The 27196-nt window shown below is 41.9% G+C and overlaps 1 protein-coding gene across 4 annotated transcripts in view; it reads left to right on the forward strand.

Moving 5' to 3' along the window:
• Positions 1–27196, forward strand: part of ptpn5 (protein tyrosine phosphatase non-receptor type 5) — a 124823-nt gene that overhangs the window by 91038 nt on the left and 6589 nt on the right. For all 4 annotated transcript variants that reach the window (XM_037534703.1, XM_017709546.2, XM_037534704.1 and 1 more), the window contains 2 exons: positions 23669–23829; positions 24332–24445. In XM_037534703.1, coding sequence (XP_037390600.1) covers positions 23669–23829; positions 24332–24445 — 275 coding nt within the window. The remainder of the gene's footprint in view (positions 1–23668; positions 23830–24331; positions 24446–27196) is intronic.

Below are 27196 nucleotides of genomic sequence, written 5' to 3' on the forward strand. Positions count from 1 at the left end.
GTGTAGGGGGAGGGGGGGCACTGGCTCATGAGATATAGCAGTATTGGAATAATTTCAGAATGAGAGAAAACACAGATATGCTGACTTTCTGAAAAAGAAAAAGGAAAAAAAGCCAATCTGTGCTCTGGGCTAACATATTCCACTCCACTCACCACTCCTCACCCACTCTGCACCACTCACATACTCTTGTTTGGAGTACAACTAATTTTACAAAATGTTATTCTGCACCAGAAAGGTGTCAGACTTTGAGGCTGAAGCCTGATTGCAGTGATATAATTTGTGACCTATGGATAAATCAATGAGCAGCAAATGAACAAAACTAACAATGGAATGGAAAACTACAATTACCCTCAAGAGCCTCTGAAGAGAAAACATAAATAAACACAAGCTGTGTGAGAGCAAGAGAGCTAGAGGTGTTGGTACCACTGACTGCATATTTGATATTCTTTTGACAGAACATGCAACTATTGTTTCTGTTAGGTGTCCTAATGGCTGGTTACAGCCATGGTAGCCACTGTAGTGAAGTGAGTCATCTGAGTAAGAAAACCCCCATTTCAAACCTATTACAAGGTGATTGTATAAAAAGGTCTAGGACTAGTTCAAAAAGTGCGAATTGAGAAACTGAGAATTATGGAAAAAGTAAAAGGTGTCCAAAAATATGTTTTCAAACTATTTAGTCTCTGAGATATGTAAAAGCTAAATATTAAATAAGCTTGTTTTTATTTTAGAAGCATGATTTAGCTGTGGCTGAGCTTTTGTTGTGATAGTTCTGCAATTTTGACTTACGTCAGCACCATCAGACTAAAAGGAGCCCCTTCACTTGCCTGAGTAGTAGGTAGGACTGTGCACCTCTCAACCTAAGCTTAGTGTTGCCATGCTGCTCATCTTGTTTTAGCTTTGTTGTCTTGTATTAGTTTTATTTTAGCTTTTATTTAACTCTCATCTCTACATCAATTTTCAAAGTAATTTGGAGGTCCTTCTCAGCTATCATTAACATCAAGGTCACTGGGTGCTCCTGGGGCAAGTTACATGAGTGACTGACAGAAATTCGATATGTTAAGCAGCTCACCAGTTTTTTGTTTCTAAGCTCTTAAAGGACAGGTGTAAATTGATGTGTAATTTAGGATTTAGAAGAGAAAAGTGCTAGAACCATATACTGTTTCAGAAATTGGAAAAAGAAAAAAAAATAATAATGATAATAATAAAAACAAAATATTACCAACTTCTGGCCTAGAACATAGTAGAACTAGTCACAGAAGTAGCACAGAAGTAGACTACAGAACCAGTCTTCCATTGCCATAAAGTTGTTCCCAGTGCAGAGAAATGTGAAGAAGTTAGTGAGAGTTGTGCATCACATACCTCATCACCTTACATCAGTAACAGGGTTTATTTATCAGGGCCTTAAAGACTTTTAACAGGCCACTTGTCCAGAAGGGGCTTACACATCGTAAGCACCATGAGGGCCAGATAGGGTTTTAGTGTTTCAGCTACACATTGCAGAAGCTTGGGCATTGTCCTCAGTGGGCCTCCATTGACTGTTGCATAGGGCTGTAACAGACCATATGTGGCCTAGACTTAGGGGCCTGGAACCACATAATCAGGAATTTCTTGGAAGGCAGGATTTTTTGGTATTATTAGAATTATTCCTAAAAAGTAGTACAAAAACAGACAATATCTGAGATTGACTTGTTTATGCATGGGGGAAAAAAGTAAAATGAGAGATCATGTATGTTTATGTCTATGTTACACCATCACAGAGAGCAACATTTTATCAATATTTTAAAGACAAGCCTTAAGACTAGATCTTGTGCCTCTGTGTCTACAAGCTCCAGAGCATCATGCACTAGTGTTGTTACTGCTGCAGCCAGGGCTAAATGATGTACACTGAGAAAGATCAGAATGATAATGGAGAAAGTTCAGCTAGAAGCTACAATGGAGACGCTGGCCATAGAAAAGGAAATCACTGACTTCCTGTGATGTCATGACAGGAGTAGCAGCTAGATTTTTTGGCTGGGGGAAGAAACCCTTAAAAAATACTAGCCATATAATTTTTCATGTTTAATTAATCAATACAAACTGTTGAAAGCGAAATCTGCAATGTCTACTTTAAAAAAAGACACCGAAAAGAAAGGCAAGGTGAACAAAAAGGAAGATAAACGAGATCATGCGGCCGCGTCTTCACACACTGCCTAGACAGGCACTGAAGAAAATATGGCGAAGGTGCTCACAGAACTGTGCAACCTACGGAAGGAACACAGAGAGGCCTCTCAAGACACAAAAACCACCTTATCCAGGGAGGAGTCCACCCTCTGTGATGTTCTGGAATGTACAACAAAACTGGAACAAGTAGTGAATGTTGAGCAAAGAGTGAGTGAGACGGAGGATAAAGCACTCCAACACGAGAGAGCCATTCGCTGTCTACTTCACAGAGAAGCTAAACTATCGGCCAAATCTGAAGACCTCGAGTCTAGAGCAAGACAGAACAATCTGCGCATTTATGGATTGAAAGAGGGCGAGGAAAGAAGCGAAATAATTAACTTCATAACCAACTTGATGCGTACCTCTTTTGATTTACCGGAAGATTTGGACTTGCCCGTGGAGCAAGCACATCGCTCGTTGACCATGAAACTAGATGATTCCGCCCCTCTAAGATCCATTATCATCAGTTTTTCCGACAATAGAGTTAAGGAAATGATACTCCAACAAGCCTGGAAAAAATGAGGGGTGGTATACCAAGGACAGAAGATCTTCTTCGATCAGGACTACATGCCGGATGTACAAAAGAAACACAAGCAGGTACAGCAACTCAAGCCCAGTCGCCATTCCCTGCCCAGCTAAAAATCCATTTGGAATCCGGCGTGAAGACCTTCACGACCCTTGCAGACACGGCACCCACTCTTAAGAAGATGGGAATTCATGTCAAAGTGGATGATAAGAATCTTCAGAGGGAACTATTGCATAATTCTTGGGTCTTGGCGTCGACGTCAAGCAGAGCGGGCATATCAACATTGACAAATGCGTACTTGCAGGTTTTCGTTCGAGGTGAACATGTAAACAGTAAACAGCTTTAAGATGTAAGTAGGTAGGCAGGAAACTGGCGATGGTTATAAACCTTATAAACCTTATAAGCCTTACATGATTGCTGGCTCTGTTTTTGTTGTAACAAAGGATTAAATTTGGCTGCTTCATATAAATGAGGGAAGAATAATAAACAGTTATTTCAGGGCTTCCCTTCAGAGGATGTAGGCAAGATAATTTAATTTCATTTTATTTGGTCTTATTTCATCGTAGTATATAGGCAACTTGGAACACAGCATGTTAGTTGTGGTAGCACTGTGTGTGTCTCCCCGGAGAGAGTATAGTCACAACTCTCCGTATTTACTGAAATTGGTTAGTACGATGTTCATTAAACCAGTTGGGTGTTTGGAAGTCAGTTCTTATTTTTTCTTATGTAGAAAGTTCTTTTTTCTTTTTTCTACTATGTTTGATGCTTGTTGTTACTATTCTAACAGATGTGTAGTCGTGAGTTGTGCTCAAATACTTCACGGGTGCATTGTGTTGAAATGGAGGTGTAGGATAATATTAACACTTTACGAGATTCATATGAAAAACCTGACCATATTTACTTATAATGTCCGTGGATTGAATCATCCTATTAAAAGGAAAAAAAATATATAGTCAGTTAAAGAAACTACAATGCTCAGTTGCATTATTACAGGAAACTCATTTGTCAGAGGGAGAGCATAAAAAATTAAGAAGAGAATGGGTGAACCAAGTATATGGTGCTTCATTTGGTAAAAAAGAGGAGTTGCAATTTTAATTAACAAGACACTGGCCTTCTTTTTAGAAAAAGTTATTGAGGATAAATTGGGGAGGTTTGTTATGGTAGTAGACACAATAGGGGAGGTGGAGTTGTCTACTATTAATTTGTATGCCCCAAACGAATATTATCACATCTTTTTTGAGGAAATTGCAAACATAGTTGCTGACAACGCTAAGGGCATGATAGCAGTAGGAGGAGACTTTAATGCTGTACAAGATGGTAGATTAGATAGAACACCAGCAGAGGGAGGACCCCAAACTAAAAAAAACAAAACACTTAACAATATGATTTCAGAACCAGGACTTGTTGACCCATGGAGATTTAAGAATTCTAAAGGGAAGGATTTCAGTTTTTTTCTAATGTTCATAATAGGTATTCTAGGATAGACTTCTTTTGTATTTCCCAAAAATATATATATATAAAGTAATAGATTGCCATATCGAACCGATAACATTGAGTGATCATGCTCCTGTAGTGTTGAATATAGATCTAGGTAAAGACATTTTTTTTCAGATATTGGAGATTAAATCTCTCATTTTTGACTAATACAGAAGTGCAAGAGTTAAAACAGAATTTACAAGAATATTTTAAGATAAATGATAATGGGGAGGTAACCCCATCAATCCTATGGGGAGGAGCTAAAGCAGTCATAAGGGGTAAAATGATCCAGATTGCATCAAGACTAAAAAAAATAAGACTGGAAAAGCAAATGAAACTAGAAAATAAAATAAAGCAATTAGAAATTGAACATAAAACTACAGGAGTGCACAACATTTTGTTAGAATTAAAAGAAACTAGGAAGGCCTTGGATACACTCCTCACATATAAAGCTCTAAGATTTTCCAAACAGAGATACTATGAGATGGGGAACACAGCCAATTGCCTGTTAGCTTTTCATCTTCGTAAAGCCCAGGCCAGTCCTGTGGTTCCTAAGATTGTTCATCCTATATAAAAAAAAAAAAACTCTCTCACCCAAAGGATATTGCGGCCGCCTTTGCATCATTTTACAAACATTTATACGAAGAGCCTAAATCAAAAACAATTAATGATAAACTTGACGCCTTTCTTAATAGTTTACATCTACCTTCATTGCCAGATGAAGAAGCATCGCAAATGATATCAGATATTACACAAACTGAAATATGTGAAGCAATAAAAAAATGTAAAAAAACAACAAATCTCCATGCACAGATGGTCTCCCTGGGGAGTTTTATAAATGCTTCATGGATTATTTAGTACCAGTGTTAACTAAAGTCTTTAATTACGCTCTCTCCAAAGACGACCCACAACATACGTGGTCAGAGGCCATTATATCAGTGATTGACAAAGAAGGGAAAGACCCGATGTTCTGTGAGGCATATAGACCCATTAGTTTGTTGTGTAATGATCAAAAGCTACTGATCAATATTCTGACAAAAAGGATGCAAAAATTCTCAATTTTTATCAATATAATTAGCTAAATTAATCAATCCTGATCAGATGGGATTTATCCCTGCGAGACAAGGAGTTAATAATATAAGGAGAATGTTAACACTAAATGTTATGACATGTGCCAAGAAACAAAGGCAGAACTCTATGTTAATAAGTTTCGATGCTCAATAAGCATTCGATACTGTGAACTGGGAATTTTTGTATAAAACGTTGGCTGTAATGGGATTCCATTCCATGTTTGTGGAGTAGGTCAAGGTTATATATACTAATCAGAAGTCACGTGTTAGAGTGAATGGATGCTGTTCAGACTTTCTGTTTGAAGATGGGGGTCAGATGGGGGACTGTCTTAGTCCTCTGCTCTTTGCTGTAAATATTGAACCTCTAGCAGCATAAATAAGACAAAACCATAGCATAAAAACTGTAAAAGATGAAGGTCAAACAGAACATAAGATTTCACTCTTTGCAGATGACGTATTAACGTATATCACTGATTCAATTTCCTCAATTTCCTCAGTCCCTTAAGAAACTTAAAAGAATATGGAGAGCATTCAGGTTACCAAATTAACCAATCAAAATCAGAGGCAATGATGTTAGTGGGGCACTGGCCAGCACAACTAAGTAGAAGATTTAATTTCCATTGGTCGAATCAAGGATTCAGATACCTAGGAATTGTCATCACTCCTGACGTATCACAACTTTATAAGACCAACTATGGGAAACTAATGGATGTAATAAAAACTGACATTGGAAGATGGCAAATTCTCCCCTTATATTTAATAGGATGAATGGAGACAATACGAATGAACATACTACCAAAACTGCTTTTTCTGTTCCAATCTCTACCCATAGAAGTCCCCATTTCTACGTTTAAAAAAATAAATAAATGGTTATCCAAATTTATATTGCAGAACAAAAGACCTAGAATTAAATATAAAAGATTATTATGTTCAAAGGAAAACGGGGGTCTAGATTTACCTAACTTGAAAAAAATATTACTGGGCAGCCCAGCTTAGATCAATGGTTGCTTGGATATCCCAAAATAAAGATGCCATATGGGTGGAGATGGAACAGAGAGATTGCCCAGTTATGCACTTAGATACAATCACATTTATGAATCAGGATACTTGGAGAGTAAATAAAATTAGCAATCAGTGGGTAAAAAATACGTTAAAGATATGGCCAAATGTGAGAAAAAAACTTAAGCTCCCTATGTCAATATCTAGAACGATGAAGATTGCACATAACAATGATTTCCTTCCATCTCAGCTAGAAATAGGGTCTAAAAAATGGGAGGAAAAGGCTTAATCATGTATGGTCAATTATTTGAAGGAGGTGACCTGATGTCCTTTGAGCAGATTCAACGTAAATACAACCTTCCAGCCCATGACTTATTTAAATACCTGCAGCTGAGGCATTACTTAAAGACACATAAAGAATGGGACAAATTATTTAAGTTTCCATCTAATATAGAACACGTTTTTATGTTAACAATTAAAGGGACAATTAAAAAGAAGATTATATCACACATATATCAGATATTACAAGGAGAATTTAGACATTAAAGAGAAATGGGAATTGGAGATGAACACCATAATTTCTGACAAAAAGTGGGAATTATCATGTAGAGAGGGATTTCGACCAACTAGTAGCCCAGTTTGGAAGGAATTTGAATGGAAAGTTAAGATGAGATTTTTCAGGACTCTTGTCATATCAAAATTTAGTGGCACCTCTGATCTGGAGGGGCTGTGGCCGGGTAGGAGACCATACACACTCTAAATATAGAGTTGCCCTTAGAACCATCTTATTTTTTATTAGGAATATTACCAGAAAATGTAGGAAACAATAATCAGACATCATTACTGAGAGTCCTTCTACTAATTGCCAAAAAGATGATTACAGTTTCCTGGCTGAGGCTGCAGCCCCCCCATGGTAATGCATTGGAGGGAAAAGGTTAAGAATGTTTACTATATGGAAAGTATAACTGCAAGATTACAATCGAGATCAGACGTATTCTTGACTAAATGGTCCTCGGTAACCACTTATTTGTTTTCAACAGATGTCATTTCAATGAAACAGTTCCCACTGAATGTATACACAAGTAAATGTATTCATCCATCCACCCATATTCTAAGCCGCTTCTCCGTCAGGGTCGCGGTAAATGTATTCATTTATTCATTATTTACTTATTTCGTTTTTCCTCATGTAAAGAAAAGCACTGTGTGATTTACTCTGAAACGTATCTATTTGATTCTTTTATGTCTATGAAATAATTTGGTTATCGATCCCTGAGGAATTGTTTATGGACAATGAGAGGATGCCAAAATCCATGGACTGCCTCCAGATCATACACCTCTGAGCCCTGTGCTGTGTTTTTGAAGATATAACTGCACTTGACAAAAAGGAAATAAAAAGAAATTTTAAAAAAAGAAAAGGAAATCGCTGTTGCTACAGCAAAGGCAGAGGCACTTGAGGAAGCAGCCACTATGAGTGAAGGAAGGATCAGCTGTTAGCTCTCAGTTGCTTCATTACCATTTGTGTCTATCCAGCGCACACAAGATTACATGGAGGAGCAAGCTAAGATATGTGAGGAAAGGAGCACAAGAGGAGGATCCACCCTTTCAGGATGAGGCAAAGTGGTCACACATACAGCCATGTCAGTACACATACAGCCATACAGTATGGTCAAGTCAGTATACAACCCTAAAAGAATTATTCTGTCTCAAACCCAGTTCAGCCAGCCGCTTCACAGTGTTTTCAAAAATGAGGATGAGGAACTTCTTCCGTCCTGTCCACAGAGCCAACTAAAACCTCATTCTCCTCATAGCAACACCAATGTTAGGTCTTTTCACACCCACAGTTACATGTCACAGCCCACTCGTGCTGCTGAATCCCACATGACTGACTTTGTGAGATTTCTAGCACAATGTGAACTCGTCACTACTGGTCTCCTTCAGTTTAATAATCAGCCAGAGAGTTACAGGGCTTGGAGGCATTCTTTCCTGAATGCAGTAAGAGGTTTGGATCTGACATGTACTGAAGAAATGGATCTTCTTGTGAAATGGCTGGAAAAAGAGTCTGCTGAGCATGCAAAGCACATAAGGTCCATATATATAAACCAGCCAGCAAAGGGGGTGAAGATGATATGGAGCAGCTTGAACGAATGGTACGGCTCGGCAAAGATAGTCAAGAAAGCTCTGTTCCAGAAACTAGAGAGTTTCCCCAGAATCAGCAACAAAGATTACTCAAAATTGAGGGATCTTAGCGACTTGTTGATGGAGTTGAATGCTGCTAAAGCAGAGGGAGATCTTCCTGGACTTTTCTATCTCAACACAGCCAGAGGTGTCAACCCCATAGTTCAAAAGCTTCCATATGGCTTACAGGAAAAGAGCAGTCCCATGGATCCAACTATAAACAACAACATTAAGCTGCATTATTCCCATTTTTCTGTCTTTGTTGCCTTTCTTCACCAACAAGCACAGATTAGAGTTGCCTGCTCAAATCAAGACAGAACAAAAAAGAAACTGGATGATCCTGACAAGACATGTCCTGTCCACAATAAACCACATTTTCTACAGAAGTGCGGTGCATTTCATGCAAAATCCATAGAGGAGTCCAAGAATTTCCTGAAAAATGGTATCTGTTTTAAGTGTTGCATCTCCACAGCACACACTGCCAGAGAATGCCAATGCACTTTCACCTCATTCCAGAACTGAAGCCCAATGTGTACATTATTCTTCTGCTTGGCTGTGATGTCATCAGACTCCAAAAGGCTTGTAAACATGTCAATGGTCCACCAGATGCTCCCTAAGCCCAGAAGGGTTGGGTGGTAATGGATAATGTTTGTTTGGGGAATGCTCACAAGCCACTACGTGTGACCACCCTGTTAATGAATGCCTTGGAGAAACACTGACCTGTGAAGGTGATGGCTTAGGCTGTAATGTGTTCCAGATGACAGGCAATGATAACAAGAAGGCTCCATCCATTGATAACCTCACTTTAATAGCAATAATGGAACAGGACCTAAAAAAGGATGATGGCAATAGCTGGATAGCTCCTTTGTCTTCCAGGAGTCCAAGACCATGGCTTCCTGATAACAACATCTAAGGCTTTTAACTGCTTCTTCTCTCTCAAACGAAATCTTGAAAGGAAGCCTGAGATGAGCAAACACTTTTTTCATTCATGGAAAAGGTATTAGAGAATGGACATGCTGAAGTTGCCCCTCCACTCAAGGAAAATGAGGAGCGGTGGTATCTACCTACCTTTGGTGTACCATCCAGAAAAGCTTGGTAAAATCCGTGTTGTGTTCGATTCCAGCATCCAGTATGGTGGGGTATCTCTCAATGACGTCCTCTTGAAGGGGCCTGAACTCAATAACACGCTCTGGGGTGTCATCATCAGATTCCGCAAAGAAGCTGTTGCTGCAACAACAGATATTAAGCAGATGTTTGACTGCTTCTGTGTACGGGAACAAGTGTAGCAAATGCTGGCTGAAACTTTACTAACTTTACTAACATAACAAACTGAAGTTAGGGGTCTTTTGGCTCCAGTGAGTCAAAGAGTGTACACAAAGGATGAGTGAGTTACGCAAAGAGTGTAAATCTGTCGACTTAACACTCCCAACCTCAAACTCACTCCAATTTATGACTGAATTAAGGACCAGAACCTCTCTCTCCCTCGACCCAGGGGCACAACACAACACCCCTCTGGAATTTGGCCATATGGCTCTCCAAGTCCTAATGACAACTCTTTTTCTAAGTAACAAAACATACATTTCTAAGGTATTTATCCACTCTAAACTGCAACTATTCGTTAGAACTAACTAAATGAGACATACCAAGAATGAAACGGATACGACAATCTGGACTGAAATCAAACTTTCTAAATTCCCTGAGGATCTTAAGCATGGACCCACAGCACCCCCAAGGGGTAAAAATGAGAATTACCACATCACCACCATAAGGACTGTTGCTCACAAAGGACCTCAGGAAAACTCATTTATATGCATGTTTGACTATTAACAGTATCTGATTTAAAAGTGATGATGCTTATATTTGTGTACTCAGTTACTTAAAATGTTTATTCTTTTTCTTTTTGCCAGATGTTAGAAATGTGTAAGATAATCTTCTGAAAGTTAGAAGTTATTCTTCTTGTTTACTTGATTTTATTCTGCAGAAGTAATGATTTTCCTGCGTTAAATCTTCCAGATTTTAGGTTTGTCTGTTGTGCATTTTCGGAGCTTAATTGAATGATCTGAAACTGCTTGTTTAATTGAATTAAAACTTTTGAAACCTAGAGGGAACAAAGAAGGGAGTTTCCCTGGGAAGGCACTCACAGAGTAACTGCCACCAATCAGAATCGAGAACTAGGAATAGCTAATTACCCGTTAGGTAAGAGAACCTATCGACACCTTTGCTCCACCCCCAATGGGAAGGGCCAACAGTTGGGTAAAACCAGAGTGCATGCCAGTTCCAGTAGTTCGAACTCACGTTCCAGAGAAGAAGAGAAATGTTCACTGTCTGTGCCAACCGCAGTAAGAAAGAAAGTTTTAGAAGCAGAACGCTTAGATCAGATCTGGACATTTTGTTGTCTGTGTAGTTTGTCTTATCATTTATACCTTTAACCTTTAATTTATAAGTTTAACCCCACCTTAGAGAGTAAAGTGAAGATTTCTTTACATGGCCAATTAAGGAATTTCTTCAAGTTTCAAAGATAGGTTGTTAATTTAGGTTAGCAGCCTCGAAGTTTGACTGCACTTACCCAGCCGACTGTGAGTCCAGGTAGCCCCGTGACCAAGAACCAAGTATCCCTTCGAGCCCCACCTCAATCTGCAGGCAGATTGATCACAAAGGGCTGCCTCGCTGCAAGCTCCATCCTCAAGCAGCCCCCAAGGAGAAACCTAGAGTCACGCTTCGACCTGCGACCTGACTCCTAGTCAGGAGACTGCCCCAGTTCCAAACGTCATCCTTGGGTAGGCGGGACGTCAAAGCCGTTCATCAACTGCAGCACATCACCTGTGCAAATCCCCACCAAGGGCCAGCTAGGGAAAGCCCAGCGTGTGAGCTCCAGCCATTTCTCAAGTGACCCATCTTGGAGGACTCCAAGTCCGGCTTCCCGACTTCAAAGTAAGGCTGGCTATCTTTCATTTGTGCAGTCAAGGTTTGATGATATTTTATTCAATAAGAATTCTCTTTTAGGTATGTTACTTAATTTTCCCCATAGACTGTTTTTTTGAGTCGCTTTCCCAAGGAACTCCTCAAGTCACCTTTTCATACCATTTTAAACAGAGTATCAAGTTACATTACCTGAGCCATTCCTTTTTCTGGTTTATCTTTATTTATTTATTAATAAAGTTATCCAATTGTAGTGTCACATTTAGTCAATAAAGCTGTCTTTGATTAAGGCATCCTCGTTGCGAGTGTTTGTCTCTCTCCTGCATTGGTCAGTAGACTTTAAACTAAATCCAAGTTACTCTGACTTCCTCTTTAAGTTTAAGCTGTAAAGAGCACCCTGAAATCTTAACCCGTACTATAAATGTGTAAAATACGTGCTAGTGAAACTTTGCTTAATGGGGTTCCACAAAGAATGCTCTTACAAACGCCATTAAGTTTGGGGTGGCACAACATATCACTCTCAATTGAGCTCACCACACAAACACGCAAGGTTGCTCACCACTCTTCGGTTTCACTAGCGGTGTGAGTCCGTGGTTACTCCTTCATTCAACTCTGTCCTTCCATGGAAAAAATAAAGCACCAACACCAACAACAAAGTCGTGCGCACAACTGCTAACGGTGAACCTTTAAAAACAGAAAATATATCCAAGGGCGAAACTGCCCACGCTCAATCACCATGCCCGAATTCCTTCTCCTGCCATCTTCTCCCCTCCTTGTTTTGGATTCTCCTCTCTGATTGGCTGACTGTCCCTTGGTGTAGTGAGTCTAACAGAGTATGTAAGTTCATTGAAGGAAAATCAGAATCGCTCTCTTTTCCACCAGCAATTCATTATTAAAGTTCTATGTGTATCAAATCAAGTTAAATGTGCATTCAGTGTGCTCATCACAGACCGCCCACCAGCCAGCAGCACAGAAGGACCATAGTGTGGTTTAAGGTCTAAATCAAATCAAATTCAAATTTATTTGTATAGCGCTTTTTACAGCGGATGTTGTCACAAAGCAGCTTCACAGAATTCCAGAAAAGACAAAGTTTTAACAAGAATGTAAAAAATGTAAAGACCCCCTGGCGTGCAAGCCATGGGCAACAGTGGCAAGGAAAAACTCCCTCAGAACTGAGGAACAAACCTTGGGAGGAACCAGGCTCACCAGGGGGGACCCATCCTCCTCTGGTCAAACTACCTACAAGTGATTATACTACTAATATTAATAGCAGTAATATTGGTAGTAGGAATAGCTAGGAGTCTATGAGAACATCAGTGTAGGGTGGGCAGCTAGTCCAAGGCAGGTGGTGGTAGTTGGGGCGTGGGCAGCTGGTCTGAAGTGGGTAGCAGGAGGGCTCAACAGTCAGTCGTCCTTCAGTGTCCAGCCGGACATGTGGGCGATTGTATACTTGGGAAAAAAAGCAGGGAGAGGGAATTAGTTTTATTCTGTCTCTTTGTATGTAAAACAGGGGATGTAAACATTTACAGAGTGTGGCTAATGACTCCGGCAGATCTAACTATGACAGCTTAGCTAAGTGGAGAGAACCAGAAAGACACAGAGACACGACAGCACTCTGAAACAGTTTGGCATCCCTCCGCTCCACCATCCACAAACCTGAGTGACCGCGTGCGAGCAGCAGGACGACAGCACCAGTGTCTCAGTTTACTATAATTCCCTGTGTCCATGGACCCCTGGATCTGCTGCCTTTATCTAAGGGGGAACATTACCTACCAAAAGCTAAACTGAGCAAGTGAGTTTTCAGTTAATACTATTAATAAGCCAGCACTCTGTGATCTGAGTAGTCGTGATGGCTCATAATGGGAAATAAGGTCTTGTAAGTACTCAGGAGCGAGACCATGTAGGGCTTTATATGTCAATAAAAGAATTTTATAATCAATACAGAATTTAACAGGCAGCCAATGAAGTGATGATAGCACTGGACTTATATGATCAATTTTTTTAGTTTTAGTGAGGACCCTGGTCGCGGCGTTTTGGACTAGTTGAAGTTTACTTAAATTCCTGCTCGTACATCCTGACAGTAGTGCGTTTCAGTAGTCTAGCCTGGAAGTAATAAAGGCATGTACTAGTGTTTCTGCATCACGCAGGGATAGGGCATTTCTTATCTTGGCAATGTTGCGAAGAAAAAAGCTGTCCTAGCGATGCTGCCTATGTGTTGATCGAATGATAAATCTGAATCAATTATAACGCCAAGATTTTTTGCTGCTGAGCCAGGTGTAATTGGAAAGTTGGCAGGATTTAAAATGAAATCTGATGGTTTATTTCTTGCTAATTTGTTGCATATCATCTGCGTAACAATGAAAGATAATACCATGGTTACTTATAACTGTGCCTAACGGTAACATCCATCCATCCATCCATTATCTTCCGCTTGTCCGGGGTTCGGGTCGCGGGGGCAGCATCCTAAGCAATGAAGCCCAGACCTCCCTTTCCCCAGCCACTTCCACCAGCTCTCCAAGGGGGATTCCGAGGCGCTCCCAGGCCAGCTGGGCGATATAGTCGCGCCAGCGTGTCCTGGGTCTTCCCCGGGGTCTCCTCCCAGGTGGACTTGCCTGTGACACCTCCCGAGGGAGGCGTCCAGGAGGCATCCTAACCAGATGCCCGAACCACCTCAGCTGGCTCCTCTCGACGTGAAGAAGCAGTGGCTCTACTCTGAGTCCCTCCCGGATGACTGAACTTCTCACCCTATCTCTAAGGGAGAGTCCAGACACCCTGCGGAGGAAACTCATTTCGGCCGCTTGTATTCGCGATCTTATTCTTTCGGTCATTACCCAAAGCTCATGACCATAGGTGAGGGTGGGAACGTAGATCGACCGGTAAAACGATAGCCTTGCCTTATGGCTCAGCTCTTTCTTTACCACAACAGACCGGTAAAGAGCCCGCATCACTGCTGACCCAGCACCAATCCGCCTGTCAATCTCCCGCTCCCTTGTACCATCACTCGTGAACAAGACCCCGAGATACTTGAACTCCTCCACTTGAGGCAAGAGCCTATCCCCGACCCAGAGAGGGCTCTCCACCCTTTTCCGCCTGAGAACCATGGTCTCGGATTTAGAGGTACTGATTCTCATCCCAGCCGCTTCACACTCGGCTGCAAACCGATCCAGCGAAAGCTGAAGTTCACGGCCTGATGTCCCCAATAGGACCACATCATCTGCAAACAGCAGTGATGTGACCCTGAGGTCACCAAACCAGACACCCTCCATTCCTTGACTGCGCCTAGAAATTCTATCCATAAAAATTATGAATAGAATCGGTGACAAAGGGCAGCCCTGACGGAGTCCAACTCTCACTGGGAACGAGTCTGACTTACTGCCGGGTATGCGAACCAAACTCCAGCTTTGTTTGTACAGGGCCTGTATGGCTCGTAGCAAAGAGCCATGTACCCCGTACTCCCGAAGCACCTCCCACAGAATACCCCGGGGAACACAGTCGAATGCCTTCTCCAGATCCACAAAGCACATGTGGACTGGTTGGGCAAACTCCCATGAACCCTCCAGAATCCTGGAGAGGGTGAAGAGTTGGTCCAGTGTTCCACGACCAGGGCGGAACCCGCACTGTTCCTCCTGGATCCGAGGTTCGACTATAAGCCGGACTCTCTTCTCCAGTACCCCTGCATAGACCTTGCCAGGGAGGCTGAGGAGTGTGATTCCCCTGTAGTTGGAACACACCCTCCGGTCCCCTTTTTTAAAAAGAGGCACCACCACCCCAGTCTGCCAATCCAGTGGCACCGCCCCCGATGTCCACGCAATGTTGAAAAGGCGTGTCAGCCAAGACAGCCCCACAACATCCAGAGCCTTGAGGAACTCAGGGCGGATCTCATCCACCCCTGGAGCCTTGCCACCAAGGAGCTTCTTAACTACCTTAGCGACTTCGGCCTCAGTAATGGACAAGCCTATTCCCATGTCCCCAGACTCAGCCTCCTCACTGGAGAACATGTCGGTGGGATTGAGAAGGTCCTCAAAGTATTCCTTCCACCGCCCAATGACATCTTCAGTCGAAGTCAGCAGCACACCATCTCCACTATATACAGTGCTAGTGGCACACTGCTTTCCCCTTCTGAGTCGCCTGACGGTTTGCCGGAATCTTTTCGGAGCCGACTTAAAGTCAGTTTCCAAGGCCTCACCAAACTCCTCCCATACACGGGTTTTTGCCTTGGCAACAACTGAAGCCGCAGATCGCTTGGCCTGTCGATACCTGCCAGCTGCCTCTGGTGTCCCACAGGCCAACCATGCCCGGTAGGACTCCTTCTTCAGCTTGACGGCATCTCTCACCTGGGGTGTCCACCACCGGGTTCGAGGATTACCGCCCCGACAGGCACCAACTACCTTACGGCCACAGCTACAGTCAGCCGCTTCAGCAATGGAGGAACGGAACATGGCCCATTCTGAGTCAATGTCCCCCACCTCCCCCGATATCTGGTCAAAGTTCTGACGGAGGTGTGAGTTGAAGATCAATCTGACAGGTTCTTCTGCTAGACGTTCCCAGCAAACCCTCACTATGCGTTTGGGCTTGCCTGGTCTGACCGGCATCTTCCCCCACCACCTGATCCAACTCACCACCAGGTGGTGATCAGTTGACAGCTCAGCTCCTCTCTTTACCCGAGTGTCCAAAACACATGGCCGCAGGTCCGATGACACGACTACAAAGTCAATCATTGAACTGCGGCCTAGGGTGTCCTGGTGCCATGTGCACTTATGGACATCCTTGTGTTCAAACATGGTGTTCGTGATGGACAAACTGTGGTTTGCGCAGAAGTCCAAAAACTGAACACCACTCGGGTTCAGATCAGAGAGGCCATTCCTCCCAATCACACCCCTCCAGGTCTCACTGTCATTGCCCACGTGAGCGTTGAAGTCCCCCAGTAGGACAATAGAGTCTGCAGGAGGAGCACTTTCAAGCATCCTTCCCAAGGACTCTAAAAAGGCTGGGTACTCTGAACTGCTGTTCGGTGCATAAGCACAGACAACAGTCAGGACCCGTTCCCCAACCCGAAGGCGTAGGGAAGCTACCCTCTCGTCCACCGGAGAAAACCCCAACATACAGGCACTGAGTCGAGGGGCTATGAGAAAGCCCACACCTGCCCGCCGCCTCTCACCATGGGCAACTCCAGAAAAGAATAAAGTCCAGCCCCTCTCAAGGAGATTGGTCCCAGAGCCCAAGCTGTGTGTTGAGGTGAGCCCGACTATATCTAGCCGGTATCTCTCAACCTCGCGCACCAACTCAGGCTCCTTCCCCGCCAGTGAGGTAATGTTCCAAGTTCCAAAAGCCAGTTTCAGCAACCGAGGATCAGAACGCCAAGGCCCACGCCTTCGGACACTGCCCGATCCACAACGCACCGAACCCCTACTACTGCCCCTCCCATTGGTGGTGGGTCGATGGGAGGGGGGACTCATGTAACTCTTTCGGGCTGGGCCCGGCCGGGCACCATGAGTAAATGCCCGGCCACCAGACGCTCGCTGGCGAGCCCCTCCCCCAGGCCTGGCTCCAGGGTGGGGCCCCGGTAACCCTGTTCCGGGCAGGGTACACAAGTCCTGTTTTTGTGTCTTCATAGGGGTTATTATGGATCACTCTTTGTCTGACCTGTCACCTAGGACCAGTTTGCCATGGGAGACCCTACCAGGAGCTTTTGCTCCAGACAACATAGCTCCTAAGATCATTCAAGCACGCAAACCCCTCCACCACGATAAGGTGGTGATCCAAGGAGAGGTAACGGTAACATGCATAGAGTAAATAATAAATAGAGCCCTGCAGAACTCCAAATCTTACTTTTGAATAACTGGAAGATAAATTGTTTACACTAATGAACTGATAACGTTCTTGACAATTGATTCAGATCTAAAATTTAATCAACACATAGGTAATATTACAAGGACAGTGTTTCTTCACCTCATGAAACATTTCAAAGTTAAGAAATTCGCTATCCCTATTTGATTCTGAAGAATTGATACATGCCTTTATAACTTCAATGCTAGATTACTGTAATGCATTGTTGTCAGGATGCTCCAACAGGAACCTAAATAAACTTCAATTAGTTCAGAATGTTGCAGGTAGAGTATTCACTAAAACCAGGAAATTTGATCACATCAGCCCAGTTTTATCAGCATTACACTCACTTCCTATCAAATTCCATATTGACTATAACATTCTCTTATTGATATATAAAGCCCTGCATGATCTCTCACAGGAGTACCTGCAAGATCTTATTTCCCATTATGTACTGCCTCATTTACTCAGATCACAGGATGCTCATTTTCTACTGGTTCCTAAAATTCAGAAGAGAGCTTTTTCTTACAAAGCTCCCAAATTGTGGAATAATCTCCCAGTTAATGTTCAGGACTCTGACGCAGTCTCAACCTTTAAGTCTAGACTGAAAACATATTTGCTTAGTTTAGCTTTTGATAATTAGCATTCCCCTTTAGATAAAGGCAGGAGATCCAGGGGTTAATGGACATAGAGGCTTATTGTAAACTCAGATGTTGGTGCTGTTGACCCACCACTTTCTGCGATCACACAGGTTTGTTGACGGTGGAGTGGGGGGAGCCCAGTGTCTCAGGGTACTCTCATATCTATGGTACCTTCTGGTTCTCTCCTTTTAGTTAATGCTATTATAGTTAGATCTGCCGGAGTCACCAGCCAAACTCTGGGGGAAATCATATTTATTACAATCATTTCCTGAGCAGAACTAATTTTGTCTCTTTACTCTTCCTGAAATAATGACTGCCCTCCCATCCTGCTGAATGCTGTTGGAAGACTGATCATCAGGGCTTCCTCCTCACCATTACCAACCCGCTCTCTTGTTCATTTGTGCCAACTGCAACACCCTCAATTACATCACTGTGCCATCGAAATCTACCAGCATTGAGAGGATGGGACTGTTTCAGCTCACGCCCACTTTTCATAAAGACTCAGTCAGAAACTGCCTCTACCAGTGGAGTTTCTAAAGCTTTACCATCCAGTCTTCAAACAGAGATCCTCTTAGCTTTTATTTAGTATTTAGCTTATTAAATTGTAAATACTGTTTGACCAGAGGAGGATGGGTCTCCCCTTGTGAGTCTTGGTTCCTCCCAAAGTTTCTTCCTCCAGACTGAGGGAGTTTTTCCTTGCCACCGTCACCTCTGGCTTGCTCACTGGGGGATATGTGTTATAACTGTATGTTTTCAAACTTCTGTAAAGCTGCTTTGTGACAACATTGTTATAAAAAGCGCTATACAAATAAACTTGAATTGAATTGAATTAAAGTCACTCCCCACTGCTGAAGGCATAATCAGTCTGCTGAAAACGACATGAGATGTTCTTGCAAAGTCCAACCTGAGAATGCACAAAATTGCCTCTAACAGCAAAAAGGTAATGGATGCCTTCCTACCTCAAGATTGTGCTGATGACCTGAAAGACTTGGACTTGGGCTCAGATACTCCTACAGTACAGCACAGCCTGGGCCTTAATTGAGATCTGAAGACTGACAGGTTTATCTTTAAAGTTGATATTGAAGAGAAGCCGTTCTCACATCGTGGCGTCCTGTCAGTGGTAAATGGAGTGTATGACCCTCTTGGCTCCATCACAATTCAAGGCAAACACATTCTAACAGAGCTCACTTAAGAGAAATGTGACTGGGATTCTCCATTGCCAGAGGAGAGGTTAGACCAGTGGACATCCTGGAAAGAACCTGTAAAGGACCTTGGTCACCTGCATAATATGAGGCCTTACACCCAAGCTTCTCCCTCTGAGGCCAAGAGAAGAGAGCTGAATGTGTTCTCAGATGCATCAACAAAGGCAGTAACAGCAGTTGCTTACCTGACAGTGATTGAAGAAACCGGGAATTTTCACACAGGGTTCGTTATGGGCAAAGTGAAGCTGGCTCCCCGCCCTGAACACACAGTCTTTAGGCTAGAGCTCTGTGCTGTTGTGCTGGCAGTGAAGTTGGCAGATCTCATCTTGTCTGAGCTTGATATGCACATAGATGTTACGACCTTCAACATGGATAGCAAAGTAGTGCTAGGATGTATATACAATGAGATGTGACGTTTCTATGTATATGTGCGTAATAAGGTTACATGCATAAGAAGGTCCTCTCATCCATGGCAATGGAAGTATGTATCCACGTGATCAAAACCCTGATCTATGCAACCTGCTCGTCTTTTAGATAGCACATGGCTCACTGTGCCCACTTTCCTGACACAAGCTTCCAGAGAATCTCTTGGACCAAAAACCTTTGAGCTTGTTGACTCAAACACAGATGCTGAAGTCCATCCTCAAGTCTTCACTCTCAACACACTGGCTGCTCTTCAACAACTTGGATCCCAGTGTTTTTCCAGGTTTTCCACGTAGCAGTCTCTAAATTGTGCACTCAGCAATGTCAGTCATATCTCTCACAGCTGAGACAGCAACCCAGATAAAGGAAGCAACAGCTGCAGAGGACGGCACCTGTGTCAACAAGCACACACAGCTGAGCAGCTTGGTCAGTCCAAGTGTATAATTATCAGGGCCAACCAGGAGGACACACATGCTGAAGAACTGGATTGCTGGAGAACGGGTGAGAAGATTTCTCAAAAGAGTCCAGTTAAAAACTTGGACCCCTTCATTGATGAACAGAACCTTCTCAGAGTCAGGGGTCATATAAATGAAGGAGTGTTTGGGGTAGAAGAAAAGAACCCTCTGATAATTTGTGGTAAAAACCATATCTCAACAATGTTGATTAGACACTACCATGAGCAGACTTCACACCAGTGATGCCTCATCTCAGAAAGTGTCATCCGTACGATGGAGTATTGGATTATCGGGGTGAAGAGATGTGTGAGCAGCATTATCCACAATTCTGTTACCTGTCGCAAACTCCGCAGCAGACCTGAGATGCAGAAGATGGCTGACCTGCCGGCTGACCATCTATCCATGGAACTTCATTTCACTAATGTGGGCTGCGATGTATTAGGTCTGTGGGACATTGTTGCATATCAGACAAGATATCAGACACCTGCATGGCTGTGAGAACAGTCCAGTGAAGCAGATCCATTCGGACAGAGGAACAAACTTTGTCAGGGCATCTGCTGAACTCAAGATTCCATCTAACATTGATTCAGCTTCTGTGAAGAGGTACCTTGCAGGAAAAGGCTACTCCTGTGTATTCAACCCTCCCCACGCTCCTCACATGGGTGTTTCATGGGAGAGGATGATAGAAATTACTAAAAGAATCCTCAACTCAATGTTTCTCCAACTGATAAACTCAAAGCTAACACAAAGTACTTACCACTCTGATGGCAGAAGTGGCTGCCATAATCAATGTTAGGTTTTAAACTACTAATATTACTACTACTAATATTAATAGCAGTAGCATTAGTAGTAGTAATGGCTAGGAGTCTATGAAAACATCAATGTAGTTTTCTGGGCAGCTAGTCAAAGGTAGGTGGTGGTAGCTGGGGCGTGGGCAGCTGGTCTGAAGTGGATAGCAGGAGGGCTCGACAGTCAGTCATCCTTCAGTGTCCAGCCAGACATGTGGGTGGTCGTATACTCAGAAAAAAGGCAGGGAGATGGAATTAGTTTTATTCTGTTTGTTTGTACCTAAAACAGGGAATGTGAACATTTACAGAGTGTGGCTAATGACTCCAGCAGATCTGACTATGACAGCTTAACTAAAAGGAGAGAACCAGAAGGACACACAGACACGGCAGCACTCTGCAGTTTGGCATCCCTCCGCTCCACTGTCCACAAACCTGAGTGACTCGACTGCATGCGAGCAGCAGGATGACAGGACCAGCATCTCAGTTTACTATAATTCCCTGTGTCCATGGACCCCTGGATCTGCTGCCTTTATCTAAGGGGGAACATTACCTACCAAAAGCTAAACTGAACAAGTGAGTTTTCAGCCTAGTCTTAAAGATTGAGACTGTGTCTCAGTCCTGAACATTTTCTGGAAGATCATTCCAGAGTTTGGGGGCTTTATAAGAAAAAGCTCTTCCCCCCAGCTGCAGCCTTATGAATTCTAGGAACTATTAAAAAGCCAGCAATCTGGGATCTGAGTAGTCGTGATGGCTCGTAATAGGAAATAAGGTCTTGCAGGTACTCAGGAGTGTATGTCAATAAAAGAATTTTATAATCAATATGGAATTTAACAGGCAGCCAATGAAGTATTGATAGCACTGGACTGATATAATCAAATTTTCTAGTTTTAGTGAGGACCCTGGCTGCAGCGTTTTGGACTAGTTGAAGTTTGCTTAGATTCCTGCTCGTACATCCTGACAGTAGTGCATTACAATAGTCTAGCCTAGAAGTAATAAAGGCATGTACTAGTGTTTCTGCATCACACAGACATAGGGCATTTCATATCTTATCTCCATGTTGTGAAGATGTAAAAAAGCTGTTCTAGTGACGCTGCCTATGTGTTGATTCAAGTGATAAATCTGAATCAATTATGACACCCAGATTTTTTGCTGCTGAGCCAGGTGTAACTGGAAAGTCAGGAAGATTTAAAATTAAACCTGGTAATTCATTTCTTGCCAGTTTTGGACCCAGAAAGAGAACCTGTGTTTTGTTACTGTTTAGTAAGAGGAAATTATGTAACATCCAACATTTCATGTCTTTTACACAGTCCTCTATTTTCTTTAATCTGTGTTTGTCATCAGGCTTGGCTGATATGTACAGTTGCGTATCGTCTGTGTAACAATGAAAGTTAATGCCATGGTTACTTATAACTGTGTCTAACTATAACATGTATAATGTAAATAATAATGGTCCTAAAATAGAGCCTTGCAGAATTCCAAATCTTACTTTTGAATAATTGGAAGATAAATTGCTTACACTGACGAATTGATAACGTTCTGTTAGGTAAAGTTTGAGCCATGATAGGGCTGTCCATGTGATTCCAACCATATTTTCTAAACTTTCTAGGAGAATATTGTGGTCTATTGTATCAAAAGCTGCGCTGAGGCCAAGTAGCACTAACAGGGAATCATAACCTTAATCAAAGGCAAGAAGAAGATCATTAGTTATCTCAGTTAGAGCTGTCTCAATGCTGTGATGTGGCCTAAATCCAGATTGGAATTTTTCATATATATGGTTCTTGTGTAGATATGAACTAAGTTGTTGGGCCACAGCTTTTTCTAAGATCTTAGATATAAATGGTCAGTTAGGAACAGGCCTGTAATTTGACAGTACGCTAACATTAAGATGTGGTTTCTTCATCAGAGGTTTGATAACTGCTAGTTTAAAAGCTTTGGGTACATAGCCCAGGCTAAGGGGTGAGTTTACTACAGTTAAAAGAGGGTTTATAATAACTGGCAGTACTTCTTTGAGTAATTTGAGGGAATTCATCTGTTGTCTTTCATGACATCATCTGTATGTATATTCTTACTGTAATGTTTACCTTTACTTATGTTCAGATATTTGTTGAGTTTATGCTGTTTTTATGCTATTTTGCTTAGTTAAATATAGCATCTGTAAGCAAGCTTCTACCATGCACTGGTTATGTTAGCCTAGCTATTCAGTGTTACAGGGAGCAACTTGTTCATGTAAATGTCAATGTCAATGATTAGAACACTCGACTAATTTGAGATGTATGTTTTATTCATAGTTTCATAGCTGCCAACATCATTGTCTTCAGAGTTGTGATGTAAAGAAGATATTGACACTTGCTGTCAGTGCTCTCAGTCAGTAAGAGAGAAAGAGAGTACATCTTCCATTACATGACAATATTCAGTGGTTATTTTTACTGTTTGTCAATTCCTGGATATATTTATTATTATCAAATAATTATCAAATATTATCAAATAATAAACACATTTTTCCATTCTTAGTTTTTTTTTTAACCACAGCATTTAAATGAACTTATTCATGTGGAGTGCAAAGAAGCACTTACTATATACTATACATCTGTATATTTGCTATACATTTTCACGAAGCACAAAAATTGTGATTCAGTGATTGATTCTGGATTTCCACTAATGCAGCATGTTTTTTACTTTCATTGTTTTGTTCTTAGGTGAGCAGATAAATGCATCAGAAGGACTCAATTTTTTTACATTTGAGATCTTATAATCTGCTTTTTCTTTTATGGGTCAAATGCTTTTAAGTGTGGGTATGCAACAGTTTCTCTCTAGACACAGACCACAGCATTCCAAACCAGTATATTATACAATTTTACTTATTTAACTTTATCATAAAATCATCTTTACCATATTATCTAGTATAATCTACTATTTAAACATGCAAACTTTTCATGTTAATGTATGTATATATGTGTGTGTGGCTGTAGTTTGAGGATGAGGAGCGCAATCTCAGGCACTACTGGTACACATCATGGCCAGATCAGAAAACTCCAGACAAAGCCCCGCCTCTTTTACAACTGGTTCAAGAAGTAGAGGAAGCAAGGAAAAAGGCTGCACCTGATAGTGGCCCCATCATTGTTCACTGCAGGTACCATAATAAATATGATGTTTTAGCATTCACATTGGTTTTATTATAAATTAGTGGAAGCAAAAAAATTGTTTTGTGATATACACTCAGTGACCAGTTTATTAGGCTACATATACCTTGTATCCTCACTCTTTGGGCATTTTATCCGGTACATCAACGATGTAAGTGCACTTTGTAGGTTTGGAACTACTGACTCTTGCAGTGCACAGTTAGTCATCCATGCTCTACCCCATTTATCAATTGAAAGTGATCACCATATGAACTCTACTGACCAGATGTTATTGGGATGGCAGAGCATCCTCAGAGCAGATCTGGCACTAACAAAGCTGTGGCATGTTGATATGTTTTTGTGCTGGTATAAGTGTGTCAGCAGCATTGTATTTTAGCTAGGGTGCAAGTTCATTCTCTAACATTTTGTTAAACATATTCAGCATGGTTTGTTTCAGACTATTAAAGGGATTACTTTGGTAAAGTCTAAAAGGGTATTTGTGTTTCCTCTTAGTGCAGGAATTGGCCGCACCGGCTGCTTTATTGCCACTACTATCCTGTGTGAGCAGCTGAGACGTGAAGGAGTGGTGGACATCTTGAGAACAACCAGCCAGCTGCGTTTGGACAGGTATGAATATATGTACATATGTAATATATGTATGATACAGTCTTTATATTTTTTTTTAACAAAATGAAGACAGTATTCACTACATCTTGCCCCCTAACACTGTCATATTTAATCATTTATTTAATTGCACCACCACATTAAAGGCCAATATTTAATTATAACACCAATTCCAAAAAAAGTTGGGACTTGAGAACTTGATGGCAACAATGCATCTCAAAAATGTTGGAGCAGAGCCATGTCTACAATTTTGAAGCATTCTTTCTTCTTTTAACAACAGTCTGTAAACACTTGAGAAGTGAGGATACTAGTTGCTAGAGTTTTGGGAGAAGAATGCTGTTCCATTCCTATCTGATGAATCCAGAAACAGCCCTGGGTTCATGATATCCCAAATGTTTTATATTGCTGAAAAGCCTGGAGTGCAGGCAGGCAGTTCAGCACCCAGACTCATTTTTGTGAAGCCATGCTGTTGTTATAGATAGAATATGTGGTTTAGCTTTGTCTGCCTTAAATATGCAAGGCCTTCCCTGAAAGAGACTTGTTTGTATGGGAGCATATGTTGTTCTAAAACCTTTATATATTGTTCAGCATTAATAGAGCCTGCTAGATGTGTAAGCTGCCTACACCATGAGCACTAATGCAACCCAATATCATCAGAGATGAAGGCCTTTGAACTCAAGTCAGAGTTTATTTATATAGTGCTTTTTACAACAGGTGTTGTCACAAAGCAGCTTTATAGAAAAATTCAGGCCCAAGCCCCAATGAGCAAGCCAATGGCAGCAGTGGCAAAGAAAAACTCCCTAAGGGCAAGAGGAAGAAACCTTGAGAGGAACCAAGAATCAAAATGGGAACCCATACTTTTCTGGATAGCGAACAGCATTAGTATAAAATATTAGAATACAATACAGGGCAAACAGGCAGAGCAATGGTTAATTAGATTTGACTTTATGCAGCAGCAGCATTAAGAGGGTCAGTTCATGAAGATGAGGTTTGCACAGCGTTGTACAGCGTGAAGCTCGATGGTAGTCAAAACAGTGTAGAAGGCTGAAAAGGTCCAGAAGGCTGGCAAGCAGTGGGCGCCCGATCAAAGCACAAGAAGCAACAGAATCATACAGCACAGAATGAATGAGTTGTTCAACTCAGCAAAGAGAAGGAAAACACAGAGTTAGTTCTGTAAAGAGTGACTGATCACAGATTACAGTATTAACAGAGTGCAGGATTAACAGACTCTGGCAGGTCTAAGTATTACAGCCTAACTAAAAGGTGAAACCTGAAAGACTCATGAGGACTCCCTGAGATGTCAGCATCCCTCCGCTCCACTGTTAGCAAACTTGAGTGAATGGATGAGAGCAGTGGGATGACAGCATTCCCAGTGTACCATACTACTCTACCCATGAACCCCCAGATCTGCACCTTTTATCTAATAGGGAAAGCTAATTAACAAAGGCTTGACTAAACAAGTAAGTTTTTAGCCTAGACTTAAAGACTGAGTATCTTGAACACTGACTGGAAGATTATTCCAAAGTTGGGGGGCTTTGTCTGAAAAGACTCTCATCCCTGATGTAACTTCATTCATTCTAGGTACTAACATTAAGCCAGCACCTTGTAATCTAAGTAGGCATGATGGTTCATAGTATGAGAGGTTCACTAATAGAATAAGTTCAGTAATAGAATTTTGTAATCAATGTGAAATTTTACTGGCAACCAATGTAGGTTTGACAGAACTGGTCTGATATGGTCAAACTTTCTGGTTGCAACATTCTGAACTAGCTGACGCTTGTTAAGGCTTTTACTGGAACAAGCTTTTAGCTAACTGCAATTTTGTTGCTAATAGCTGTAGCCACTACAGTTTTATGAAATGTAGCTAATAGCTGTAGCACCAAAAATTTTTGTGTAGCTATAGTGATAATTTTCACTACAATTTCACTACAGGCTTCAGGCAATCCATGCAAAATCTGAACCATAGAATGTGGTGGTCAACTGGGCTGGTGGTGATTGTGCAATCCTTACTGTACTGTGGATAGTTTGAGCAAATGGTCATGCGCTGACCACCCCTTACTAGCAGGCTTAGCTCAGAGGTCATAGCAGAGCAACAAAAATGAAACCAGCTTGGCAGCCACAACACTTTGTGTCAGTTTGACTATCTTGGCTGTAAGTATGTCTCAGGATGTGCTGATGTATATGCTAAAAATATATAAATGCAGACATACTTTAACCTTTAGCTCAGCTGTAGCTGCTTTTCTCGCATCTAAGTCAGAAGACTTTTCCACAAGTTTCTTGTAAAATGTCTCTCAATGTTTAACTTTTTACAAGGCTGAAGTTGCTTCTCATTCACCAGCTTTGAATTGTCCTGTTCCACCATAAATGATTGTACTGCTGCACCATTTAAGGTGGAACAGGACACATATTATCTTTAGTCATTTCTGACTGTCAACAACGAATGCCATTAGTCCTTACATGAATGACTATCCTCAAATATCTACAGCTAGCTTGCAGTTTCAGGTTTCCTCTAATGTCCGATGCCCTGGTTCCCTGTATGCAGTTAACTGGTACTGGCGCCTAAGGGAGAAGCTATTTTCACGTGCCATTAAATAGAATCGCCTATAACCAGAGCTCTTTCAACAGGCATATCAGAGGGTGTCTCACTGAGTAGGGCAAACCTGTGCTCTGATAACCAGCTCCCTCTCCTCCTCTTGTCCACAGGATGTGGCATCCATGGTTTCCAAAAAGTATCTTAATTCATCTGGCCACAGA

This window comes from Pygocentrus nattereri, chromosome 25 (assembly GCF_015220715.1).
Source record: "Pygocentrus nattereri isolate fPygNat1 chromosome 25, fPygNat1.pri, whole genome shotgun sequence".
Classification (NCBI taxonomy): domain Eukaryota; kingdom Metazoa; phylum Chordata; class Actinopteri; order Characiformes; family Serrasalmidae; genus Pygocentrus; species Pygocentrus nattereri.